This window comes from Lithobates pipiens, unplaced genomic scaffold, assembly GCF_037356315.1.
Source record: "Lithobates pipiens isolate NorthernLeopardFrog02 unplaced genomic scaffold, aLitPip1_a1.2 Scaffold_18, whole genome shotgun sequence".
Lineage (NCBI taxonomy): Eukaryota > Metazoa > Chordata > Amphibia > Anura > Ranidae > Lithobates > Lithobates pipiens.
The window spans coordinates 108,003,526-108,017,107 of NW_027507758.1; the positions used below are offsets into that span (position 1 = coordinate 108,003,526).

Genomic DNA, 13,582 nt, shown 5'->3' on the forward strand with positions numbered 1-13,582 from the left:
AACCATTGGTGCGGGGTGATCCATTGCTGCGGGGGGATCCATTGTTGCTGGGGGGATCTATTTTACAGCTTTTCTTGTTACAACTAACAAATTCCATACAAATTATTTAGCACCACAAAATGATACTTAGTTCTGTATTCTCTAAAAGGGGAGGTACCGGGAGGTGGATATGGGGTGGAACCAAGGGACGGTGCTTGCTGGTAGGTAGGGGGTGGAGACAATGGGTGACTGCCGGGAAGTACCTGCACCTATTCTCTGGGAAAAAAAGCCCTGATTATGTGCATTACTACAAACCTAAAGAGGACAATCACAGAGTAGCAAACTATTCAAAACTTACAACTACTGAACCATTTATCATCTAATGCTAAAATCTGTTCAGATAAGTTTTTTTTATATTGGATATTTTAGTGTTTTGCTCAGAAGCTCACATTCAAGTCCTTGGCTTTACTGAATGCTAGATGACACAGATGATATACTTCAAAAACGGGAAGGGAAAACTGGCATTTTTCCAACAAGATTTCAAGTACAACAAAATACTGACTAGAATAATAGATGTTTAAAGGCTCCCAAGTGGCCTATGTCTTCCAAACATAGAGCAGAGCTACATCAGCAGAACAGTGGTGTATGATGTAAAAGACAGGAAGCATACGGCAGACTGATGCAAACACCAACACCGCGCCAGCTGGTGAATGATCAGACATGTATGTGCAGTGACTTGCATTTTTCCGCACCTGATCCAATGCCAGTCACCAGAAGGGAACAATTGTTTTCCATGTGCCGTTTATACCATGCCACTGGTGTTATGTGCGGTACAAAAAATGCAGACATGCTGCACTTTTAAACAGTGAATCGGATGACACCGCAGACAGTGCCGTACCGAGACTTGAATAGAGTGCAACTTTGCCCACTCTCAAAAAAAGTAATTTAAAAAAATGTAATGTAAACCGTACAATGAGCAGCTACAACACATTGTACCAGCTTCTCACCACCAGGCAAAAACAGAAACCAGCCTGCACGCTAATTCAGAGCATTTTAGCATGTGGTTAGTATGAACGGGACCCAAAAGTTGTCCCGTCACAAACCTCCAACAGTACACAGTAATTCGGTTTTGCTTTTTTTGCCTTTGAAAACTCAAGTCAAAATATGGATCAGCCACTACGGGCAGTTCTCCAGATATTTGACAAATTCACTGGATACTCCAGACTGAAAGGGAATTTGGCTAAATCTTCCATTTTACCATTAGACCCTGGAACTAGAGCATTAGCAGACCCTGATCTCCCTCTGAAGTAGGTGACTAACTTGATGTATCTAGGGGTGTAAATTACATCTAAGGTAACACACTATATGGCCCTAAATTTATCACCTTTGCCTACTATGCAGAAAACTGAAGCTTGGAAAGGTCTACCATTGTCTTTAATAGGCAGGATTGATCTTTTAAAAAAAAGGGGGTCTTATCAATCTCTCTTTATTTCCTGAGACTGAACTCTCAACACAGATACATTTCATATATTTTTTCATCTTGTATATATATTTTTCTTGAATAAGCATTTTTTTGATAACTATACATCCAGATTATGAGACTGTTTTGAGTAGAATTTACCGTGTGGGGTGGATGAGAGTTGTGTAGGATTGGCTGTGGTGGCCACCTGTGTCCCATTAAGACCTTTGTCTTAATTTTAACTATATGTGTTGGAGGTGGGTGTATTTAATATATTTTTTCTAAATCTAAATTGTGGTTATTTGTGGATATTCAATAAAGAAATTTAGTTTCATCCGGTTTATCCTCTTTGAAGAATATTCTTTGGGAATCTTATATGTCTGGGTATTCAGAGGATTACCACCCTAGCGGGTCTAACTGATTGTGTTAAATACCCTCAGCTGAAGGTGGAAACAGATTGTTATATTGGGTAGGCGTTTTTTCAAGTCATTAATTTTATTCCCATTCAATCTGGACTAAATTGGATAAGCCTTAGCGTCCCCCCCCTCTTTTTGTTACTAAACCCTATTGAGCATCTGTGGGGCGTCCTCAAATGGAAGGTGGAGGAGTGCAAGGTGTCTAACATCAACCAGCTCTATGATGTCACCATGGAGGAGTGGAAGAGGACGCCAGTGGCAACCTGTGGAGCTCTGGTGAACTCCATGCCCAAGAGGGTTAAGGCAGTGCTGGAAAATAATGGTGGCCACGTAAAATATTGACACTTTGGGCCCAAATTGGACATTTTCACTTAGGGGTGTACTCACTTTTGTTGCCAGTGGTTTAGACATTAATGGCTGTGTTGAGTTATTTTGAGGGGACAGCAAATGTACACTGTTATACAAGCTGTACACTCACTACTTTACATTGTAGCAAAGTGACATTTCTTCAGTGTTGTCACATGAAAAGATAGAATAAAATATTTACAAAAATGTGAGGGGTGTACTCACTTTTGTGAGATACTGTATATACCCAAGTCTGTGTTCCATGCACTATGGTCTTCCTATAAACAGTAATCGCTTGTCCTGCAAAAATGGGGGGTAATGCACAGAGAGAGGTGGGAGGTTGTTATGTTGGCCCTATGTGGCCAATTGGGTGCTGGTTGTTGCCTCTATCGTGTTATTTTTTTCTATTAAGCCGGCCATAGACGGATCAAATCTCTGCCATTAAAGCAGGGGCCAGCTGAGATTTGAACCATCTATGTGCAGGCTGGTTGTACCCAAATCCATCCATTGACTTGGGTACAACCAGCTTGTCTAATTTTGTATATGCAATTACTACTGACAGCTATAGCCGCTAGCAGTAATTGTGTTCTGCCAGCCGGGAAGAGACTCCCTATGCTCCATCTGGTCAACGCAGCCTTTTTGTGACAAATGCTGTGGTATCCAATTTAACGCATTTTTTTGAGTAGCACTGCAATACAATGGAAATTGCTGCATTTTATTTTAGACAGTTTGACAATTAATGGCAAGCCTGCTAATACTCCGTGGCCGGCTCAGAACAAGCTTGCCTCTTCCATGATGGCACTAAAGAAATAAAAATTAACATAATGGTCACTCGTTTAATATATCTACTCACATAAAACTGGATCACTGTAACATCATCAGCCAAAGCTTGACACATTTGGTTTTGTGGTTGGATGTCATTACACGGACCCAATTTTAAAAATGAATGACTATGTGAAGATCATGGCCATTATGAGCAGATCGTGAGGTCTTAGATACACAGGCAGCTTTTGTTAAGATGTCTCTTTTGGAAGGTATATCATCAGAAAAATTTTTTTGTCATTTAAACTGTATTCATGGGATAAATACTTTAAAACTGAACTCCAGGCAAACTGTAACCTTTTTAAAAATAAAACATATGCAAAATGCCAAAAGTTTGGCAGTTTTGTTTAGCTGCCCCAACGACCCAAATTCTGCAACTCTATGTAAATAAAGCAAGCGTTTGCATCATCATATAAAGTAAAAAGCCCTGTGGACACAGAGCAGGCACTCCTCCAGTGTCTCTGATCACTGTACCATGGTTGCCCCTGAAACACCAAATGTCTGCATACAGGGCAAATGTGCCCAAATGTGCCCACTCCATTCCTACAATGCAGCATCGGTGCCTTGTGTTTCAGTGGGTTTTTTGGGGCAGAAGGTAAAAATTCACACTGTAGCGGGCCTGGGAATGAGTTTAAATCACACACATTCCCAAAATCGCAAGCAAAACACGCTGCTCTTTTGAAGATGCACGGGGTGCATCTTTGAGTGTGTGAAACCGCATGGTGCCACAGCACCAACCAGACATGTTTTTAAAAAAGGGGCAGGGACTTCAAATGAATGGGTTGCTGTGTCCAAGCAAACCCAGCACAAAGGCCCCACTCAGGGCCAGGTCTACCACTAGGCAAACTAGGCAGCCACCTAGAGTACACTACCACCTAGGGCATAGCCACGGAATGTCCTAACAAGACAGTGACAAGTAGAAAAACCGATACCCTGCAGCTGAATGCCAGCTTCTCCTCCTCTCCCTCCTGCAGGTATTCAGTTGCTTCAGGAGGGAAATGTGGGGGGGGGATCAGTTTCTCTATATGCCACTTCTATTCAGGTCCCACTGCCCCACTATGATCACCCGCTATCCTCTCTCCTGGTACCACTTTGATCTCTCCCAGCCCCAATATTTCCTCTCACCCGGCCCCCCGCAGCTCTTACAGCTTCCCACCCACCAGCTGCTGTGGGGGATCTGTCAGGATGGAGAGCAGGGAAGAGGCTGGTGTGTCATTTACTGGACCCTTCCTCCTTCCTTGTGTGACCGATCACCGACTTTTTTTCCCCATTCATAACCGAGGTGTAGTAAACTATGTTTACTATGCCTTCGTTTATGAATGAATGGGAAGCCTCTGTACAGAGCTAGTGCTGTCCATTCATTCTATGCTGCTGAGGCTCCAAAGATGGAGATTGAGGGCTGCGTAGTCAATCACCTTTCTTTGTTTCAAAGGTAAAATATCAGAGATATGTTTAGACCTCTAATATTTCATCAAAGCCCATCGACGTGGGGTCCTAAAAAGGATAGCAAAAAATAAAATTGTAAAAAAAAAAAAAAAAATGTGAAAAAACAATAAATGTTTAAAAAAAGTTTTTTTGAATAAAATAACAAACATAAACAACTACTGACACCAGTGGAGTGAAGCGGGCTAAATATAACTAAAATACATCAAGAAACCAGTAGTTATCATTTGTAATTAGTTTTTTTTCAAAAAAAAGAAAAAATGGACTGCTCAGTCTAAAATGCCTGGGTCTATTTTTTGTCCCAGTCCAGTTTGTGTCTCACTGTTTTTAAAAATTGTGACTTTTTTTTTTTTTGCTGTTTTTTCGTGGGGTGGGGGGTTGGGTTACGAGTAGCTGGTCTTGCCTAGGGCACAATATATTCAAGCACAGGCCCTAGCCCCGCTACAGTGTGTGAGCCTGTATAGGTAACTGGAAGACCTGCCAAGTGTGCTTATTCTATGTTTGACCACTTCAATACCGGACATTGTCACGTCACACCCCCCCCCCCCCCCCCAACCAAATTTTCCGTTATATTGATGCCGTACTTTGAATGACAATTGCACAATCATGAAACACTGTACCCATATAATGTTTTTATTGTTTCTTTGAGACCACTGGGGTTTACTTTTTTTTAGTACACAAACAAAACAAAAAAAGACAGAAAATTTTGAAAAGAAAATAAAGTTTCTTAGTTTCTTTTACAAAATTTTGCAAAGTAGTAATATTTCTCCTTCACTGATGTGCACTGAAAAGGCTGCACTGATGTGTACTGATAATCAGATCACTGATCATCAGTGCCCTAATTATCAGTGTTACCAATGTCCTGACAAGTTTGCTGGTTATCGGCTCTCCTTTCCTCACACAGACACAGCTGATCACATGGTATAAGGCTGCTTTGATTGTCTCTTTACCCCGATCTGGGATCAGCTGTGTCCAAGAGACACAGCAGTCACAGAGTGCATCCAGGGGGTGCACGGGGGGGGGGGGAGGGGGGGGGTTCTAGGAGGATGTCCATGGACACCCTCCAAGAACTAGATGACTGCACTGTAGCAGTCTTTCTAGAGTGCAGTATTGAAATGGTTACATTTAAAGTGATATTAAATCCTCAGTTTTTTTTTTTAGCACTTTCATTGCTGATTTAATCCCTTACACTGTAGGGGTGTCAAACTGGCGGCTCTCCAGTTGTTTGAAAACTACCAAGTCCCATCATGCCTCTGCCTGTGGGAGACATGATTGTAACTGTCAGCTTTGCAATGCCTCATGGGACTTGTAGTTCCGCAACAGCTGGAGGGCCGCCAGTTTGACACCTGTGCCTTACAGAGTCTGCAGCTTCTTCACTCCTAATCCTCGCCAAGGTTCCAGTTTACCCTGGTGCCATTAATGCTGACCCAGATTTCCTTTTCCAGGGTGGCTCCTTTCGCTTGCATCCTATGGAGCCACCCTTGTATGCAGTTGTTGTACACCCTTGTAGAGTTGTGACTCTACACTGTGTGCATCAACCGAAACACTCAGCCCTGTAGCCTAGGATGGCAAGGCACTCCATTGATCCTCCCTCCCCTTCTCCAAACAGACTGTCTCTAGACTGCACTGTCCACTAGACAAGAGTTTAAGGAAACAAGATAAAGAGCAGAAGCCAACAGCACTGAAAGTTGTAAGCTGAAAATCCTGGGGTAGGAACATTAAATAGTTTAGTGGCGATTGTTTATTTTATTGTGGTCAGTGTGTTAAAAGGTATGGATAATTTATATATAGTTACATTGGTCCAATGCATATACCATACCTGGCTGTTGCCCCTGGAAGATGGAAATCACTGAAGGCCATTGATACTCCAGTGATCTTAACTAAATTTTGGATTCTTTGCGGAGCGGCTGGCCTGCTGCATTCTATGGGTCAGCTCAGCATGGAGACCAGTCAGCATAGGCACTGTTCACAGAATGCTTTGCATTCATTCAGAAAATGCAATTCATTCTCTGAATGGTTGCCTATGCTAAACTGCCAATGCAGGAGAGTAGCTGGTTGGCGCAAGCAAGTGGAGATCACTGGAGTAGTGGTGTCTACTTCAGTGATTTAAAGATTTTAGCAGCATCAGCCAGTTATGTCATATACATAGTTATACAATGTCAATGCCTAGAATTATTCTGCAAGCTATAAAAACATGTTTTAATATTACTTTAACAATATTTATTAAGGCCACCCCTTTCACACTTGTGAGACTTGTCCTGTGACTTGGGACTGCAAAGTCATACCCTATGATTTCCAATGAGTACCATTCATATCTGTGTGACTTCACGTCGCACCGACTTCAAAGAAAAAATATCCCTGCGTCAGTGGTGTCACTAGAAGAAACACCAAGACAAAGCTGGTCACTCAACGACTACCAATCCTACTCACTACAAAGCTCCTTCCCCTTTAGCACAGAGCTCCCACTCTGCCCACTACACCCCCCCCCGTACAGTGCCCCCCCCCCCGTACAGTGCTCCCCCCTCCCCCTCTCCCCCCAGTACACAGAGCTCCCTTCTCCTTCCTCTCCCTCTAGTACACAGGGAATCCCCCCTCCAGCTACCTTAGCAAGTACACAGAGCTCTCACCCCTTCCTCTCCCCCCAGTACACAGAGCTTCCTTCTCCTTCCTCTCCCTCTAGTACACAGGGAATCCCCCCTCCAGCTACCTTAGCAAGTACACAGAGCTCTCACCCCTCCCTCTCTTCCCAGTACACAGAGCTCCCTTCTCCCACCTCTCCCCCCAGTACACAGAGCTCCCTTCTCCTTCCTCTCCCTCTAGTACACAGGGAATCCCCCCTCCAGCTACCTTAGCAAGTACACAGAGCTCTCACCCCTTCCTCTCTTCCCAGTACACAGAGCTCCCTTCTCCTCCCTCTTCCCCAGTACACTGAGTCCTCTACCCCTATAGAGAGCTCAGCTCCCCCACCCCAGTATGCAGAGCCCCGACAAGCACACAGAGCTTTCCCTCTAACCCACCCCCAGCTATTTACCCAGTGCTTCAGTAGTCCCTGCTCCTCCTGCACCGAGCAGACACGGTCACTTGAGGCAAACTGTCATTTCTAGACACAGAAACCTACACAGGAAATTACTTCTGTACTTACAAGTGAAAGCTGCCAGAGGGGAGCTGCAGTCACTCCTGTCTGTGAGAAGCAGGAATCTGCTGCAGCTCCCAACATGCCATCCATCCTGCACATAGAGCCGGTGCCCATGGCACGTGGCCCTTTTGCCCACCCCTTGTCCCGGCTCAGGGCTGAAGTGCTAACCACTTAGCCATTGTTCCACCCATTAAATTAGAAAAACAACAGTATTGTGGATATGGGCAATATGCTCTATAAAAGGATTTCATTAAAGTTGAACTGGGCCTTTTAAACAAGACATTCAGATGTAAACAAAAACAGTGAAAAAGAGTGAGGGTTGTAAAAATAATACTTATGGCCATGTATCAGAAATTTGGATTTATAGATCAAAAAAACTGTACTTGGTAGCCAATGAAATAAGACTGATACCACTCTAAGCACGTTGAAGACTCAGACTGTTGAAAGTAATTTTAGATATAATACTAACCTTAAAGAGGGTCACAGTGATTTCCACATTCTCAGGAACAGGCCACACAACTACCCCTCGGTATGGGTTCTTTATTCCAGGCTGCCAGCTGTGTGCCTGTAAAATAAGAGGAAACTGATTTAAGGACATGGATCTGCATTTACAATAAGTCTTAATAAATGTTTTAGGAAGATGTAAATAAAATCATAATAAATGTCATATTCAAGCAGTACATACTTCGTATTTTAGAGCCTCAACAATAAAGTGTAAAAAAAAAAAACAGGTATGTCTTTTTAGTGTGTTACCAAACCTGAATACAGACCTGGGAAAATCTCAGAGATTTAGTAGCCAACTGAAAAAGTTAGGAGCCAGCGCACTACAGCCGGGTTCCCTGGCGAGCAGTATTTACCAATCTTATTTTATATATTTACAAAAATGAACCTCGCTTTATCGGCCAAACAGGAAGAATCTGCACACTCACAGTGGTGCTTCCAATTTACTCTAATTGAATGATGCCAATTGATTAAAGGGAGGGGACTATGATCACTTATATATTTTTGTATGTGTATATATTTGCTGATTTTTCTGTCTTAAAGCAGTAGTAAACCCGCTATTTTTTTATTTTTATTTTTTTTAACACCTGCAAACCAAAAGACATAATGAGCTAGTATGCACCGCATACTAGCTCATTATGAAATACTTACCTTAGAACGAGGCCCCGACATCTGGCCCGATCCACGCCGAGGGAGCGGACATGCTCCCTCGGCGTTTCTTCCGGGTATCGCGGCTCCGGCGCTGTGAGTGGTCGGAGCCGCGATATCGTCACTCCCGCGCATGCGCGCGGGAGATTTCATTCCGGCCGATCGGCCACTGACGGATTTTCAGGCCGAGAATCCCCTTGTGTGCATGCGCCGCTGCAGTCAGCGGCGCATACCGAGGGGAATATTTTTTTTACCTACAGGTAAGCCTTATTATAGGCTTTCCTGTAGGTAAAAGTTAAAAAAATGAGTTTACAACCACTTTAAATGTGCTGTGATCAAGGCTAGAGCTGTCGAAACAAGTTAGCAATTTGCTTTTACTGAACCATATATCAATAAACTGCAGAAGGTATTCCAAAGTGGCCGGCTCTCCATTTGTTTGTGTCCATGTCTGCTCTGCATAACTGGACACAGACCTGTCGTCTGCCTGGCCAGCGGAGATCAGTTTAATAAGTCAGATTAATAAGTCACCAGGACTAGATGGCTTGCACCCGAGGAGAGGGTCCCTAGGGAACTCAGTCAAGTATTTGCCAGACCATTGTTCCTAAATAAAGGAATACAAAATACATCCCTGGGAATACCTGGGAAATACAGACCAGTTAGCCTAACATCAATAGTATGCAATCTCTTGGAGGGGATAATGGAGTATATACAAGATTTTAGTAATGAAAACGGTATCATTAGCAGTAATCAGAATGGATTCATGAAGAATCGTTCTTGCCAAACCAATCTATTAACATTCTATGAGGAGGTGAGCTGCCATCTAGATAAAGGAAGGCCCGTAGACGTGGTGTATCTGGATTTTGACACAGTTCCCCATAAATGTTTACTGTGCAAAGTAAGGTCCATTGGCATGGACCATAGGATGAGTACATAGATTGAAAACTGACTACAGGGGTGAGTTCAGAGGGTGGTGATAAATGTGTAAACTGAGAAAATGTACCATTTAAAAAAACAAGGGGAATTTTAAAATCAATGGCAGCAACACATCTCAAAAAAGTTGGGACAGGACAGGAAAAAGCTAGCATAGAAGTGGTAGTAACAAGGAAAAGCTGGAAGAACATTTTGCAACTAGTTAGGTCAATTGACATTAGGTTAGAAACGTGATTGGATATAAAAGGCGAATCTTAGAGAGTCAGAGTGGCTCAGAAGTAACCAATCTAAAGAGCTGCATCTAAAAATTATGGAACAATTTCAGAATAATGCTACTCAACTAAAAAATTACAAAGACTTTATAATATTATCTACAGTAGTGGTGCACCAAAATGAAAATTCAGGATTCACTTGGCCAAAAACCAAAACCGAAATGGACAGTTTCTTAAAAATATATATTTTTTATATAATTGCATCATGTTCAACTTTTTAATTAATATCATGAATTTAAATGAATATGAATTTAAAAAATACAATCTGGTAATGTAAAATAATTTATTGAAAGGAACACAAAAATTGGACAGAAAATGTCCATATATAATAATAAAACTTAAATAACCTGTACAATAATAATAATAAAAAAAAAGCCAAAACACTGAATGGCAAAGAGCCTCTATGTTTATGTACTTTTATTGTATTTACATTTTTTTTTATTATTTTTGAGATACAGTAGTAACAAATAGAACTAACCAACAGAATGGCAAAAGGCCTCTAATCTTCATGTAAAAATATTTTCTGTTTTATTGCAAAGTTACTGTGCAAAAAACAGTAATAAATAGAACAAACCAACAGGTAGGCAGAAGGGCATTATTCTGTTTCATGTAAACATATTTCAACTTTAATTGAAAATTATTGTGAAAAACAGTATATAAACTATAAAATATTTCCACACCACAGACATGGTCCGCCTTTGCTGGTAGCGCAGTGATATGATTGGATTAACAGCTAGAGTGGGAGCGAAATCAGAGGGAATAAAAAAAAAAGGAATAAATTAATTTTTCACTAAACCCCAGTTATAAACTAAAAAAAAAAATTATTTTTATATTTACTCATAAATGATCTCCACCTCCGGTGCTCACCTCGGCAGTCCTTTCAACTGATTGGGGAAGGTCCGGTGGGTGGGTAGAGGTCACAGCGGTGTCACGCAAAAATAGCCAGGTTATTGAGGGCGGGCACTGGAGCACGGTAATGTCCACAGAGAGCAAAAAACAATGACCATATTTTCAGTCGCCAGATAGAGAGAATCTGAGGAAATCTCTGTGCGCAAGGGACAAGGCTGAAATGCAATAATGGATGCACGTGATCTTAAGTCCTTCAGACAGCACTGCATTAAAAACAGGCGTGATTCTGTGTTGGACATCACTGCATGGGCTCAGGAATACTTCCAAAAATCACTGTGAACACAGTTTACTGTGCCATCCAAAAATGCAATTTCAAATCTGTACATGATCCAGAAACACTGCCTCCTTCTCTGGGCCAAAGCTCATTTAAAATGGTCGAATGGGTAGAATCTTATATCAGGCAAGAATGGGACAACATTCCTCTTCCAAAACTCCAGCAACTGATCTCAGTTCCCAGATGTTCACAGAGCATTGTTAAAAGCAGAGGGAATGCTACACTGTGTTAAACTTGGCCATGTCCCAACTTTTTTGAGATGTGGTGCTGCTAAGAATTTCAAACTTGCCCTATTTTCATAAAATGGTAAATTTTCTCATTTTAACCACTTCACCACGGGGCACTTGAACCCCCTTCCTAAACAGAATAATTTTCAGCTTTCGGTGCTCTCACACTTTGAATGACAATTACTCAGTCATGCAACACTGTACCCATATGAAATTTTTGTCCTTTTTTTTCATACAAATAGAGCTTTCTTTTGGTGGTATTTAATCACCGTTGGCTTTTTTATTTTTTGCACTATAAATCAAAAATTCTGAAAATTCAGTAAAAAACAAACCAAAAAAACGTTGTTTCTGTTCAAATTTATTGTAGAGTATTGGCGAACATTGGCAGAGTATGGCAGGGTATTGCAGAGTGTTGGCAAAGTATTGCAGAGTGTGGCTGGGTATTGCAGAGTGTGGCTGGGTATTGCAGAGTGTTGGCAGGGTATTGCAGAGTGTTGGCAGGGTATTGCAGAGTGTTGGCAGGGTATTGCAGAGTGTTGGCAGGGTATTGCAGAGTATTGGCAGGGTATTTCAGAGTATTGGCAGGGTATTTCAGAGTATTGCACATTGCTGCAGAGTATTGCACAGTATGGGCACAGAGCAACGCTGTGGGCACTACAGATCCAGCCAACAGTGCTGCTAAAAACGATCTCTCCCCCTCTCCCTTCTCCCCTCGCACTGTACCGATCATTTGACAGAGCGATCACGTGGTAAATGGCCGCTACAATCCATGATTTGTCCAAATTGTGAATAAAATATGGGTGTCAAGTTTGGTAAAGTCCACCTGGATGATTAACAGCTCTTCTAGGACAATATTGTGTGGATAGATGAGACAAAGTGGAAAGCCTTCGCAGAAATGTACGCCTTCATGTTTGAAGAAAAAAAAAATATATAACAAAAACTGGATGATGTAAGAAGATAATGACCAGAAACACAGAAGGCGGTCAAGAACAGAAAATGTATATTCTAGAACGACTGGGTTATTAAAGTGGTTGCAAAGGCTAAAGGTTATTTACCTTAAAGTATAACTAAAAGGCAAAAAGTTTTTTTTTATTGTTTTGGATAGAGTGAAAAGGGATCAGAATGCTTGTTAGTTTTAATAGCTTTTTGTGCCCCCAATTAAGGAGATTCAACCTCTTTACTTGTCCGGTTTACCATTAATTTGCAGGGATTTCCTCTCACTTCCTGTTTGGCTATGGGACAGGAATTCTGACAGGGATTATAACTATCCAAAATGAAAAAAAAAAAAAGTTTTGCATATAGTTCTATTTAAATGCATTCTCTGCATTAAGGTAAAAATGTTTCAGGTGCACGCCCCCACTAAAGTTTTACATAAGCCGGATCTCAGAGCATGGCTGTGCCCAAGACCAAGTGGCTTGCTTGGGGAGGCGTACTCAAAGACAGGAGGAGCCAGGAGTGCCAGTGGGGGACCCCAGATGAGGAGGATCGGGGCAGCTTCATGCAAAACTATAGAGAGATACAGAACAGGTAAGTATAACATGTTTGTTACTATAACAAAAAAAAAAAGTGAAAAGATCCTTTACAACCACTTTACGATGCTGCAGCATGACCAGATTTGAGCTATACCGACGAAATCCATATAGATCGCTAAACTAAAACAGTTTAGTAAGCAAGAGCCGGAGTGCTCTAAAATTCCTCCTAAAGCTAGCTACACTTTACAATTTGATTGTATAATTTCACATTCATTTAATATCTACAGTTCCATAAGAGATTAATCTAGAATTCAAGCTTATACAACCAGATAGTTGTTGATAAATCCAAAGGTGATTGCTCAATCAGCTTGTCATAAGTGTGTCCAACTTTACCATTGTGCAAGACTGATCTTCAGCCACAGGAAACATGGTGAAGGTTATTGCTGATCACTGCTAAAGCAAAGCATTTAGTAAAAATAAAAGCACAATTGGTGTTCCTAGTTTAACCAAATGAGGTTTCTTTTATTGTAACTAAAGATCAGATCACATTTTAGAAGCAATCCAATGGGAATCCCAAAGGGTTTACATAAATAAGTCAACTCTGTCTATTTACTCAAAACGCACACACTGTACATATTTCAGCTTTATTACCGAGTCCGATCATCCCTCAGTTTGTTGACAAGTCTAATGTCAGACACAGCTTGTCCTACAGCCTGAAAAAAATTGTCAGATCAAAAAGGTGGAATGTC

General features: G+C 41.6%; 1 protein-coding gene across 5 annotated transcripts in view; it reads right to left on the reverse strand.

Moving 5' to 3' along the window:
• The window catches only part of EHBP1 (EH domain binding protein 1), a 724,273-nt gene that overhangs the window by 550,198 nt on the left and 160,493 nt on the right, over nt 1-13,582 (reverse strand). For all 5 annotated transcript variants that reach the window (XM_077485988.1, XM_077485986.1, XM_077485985.1 and 2 more), the window contains exon 4: nt 8,070-8,165. In XM_077485988.1, the coding sequence (XP_077342114.1) occupies nt 8,070-8,165 (96 nt within the window). The remainder of the gene's footprint in view (nt 1-8,069; nt 8,166-13,582) is intronic.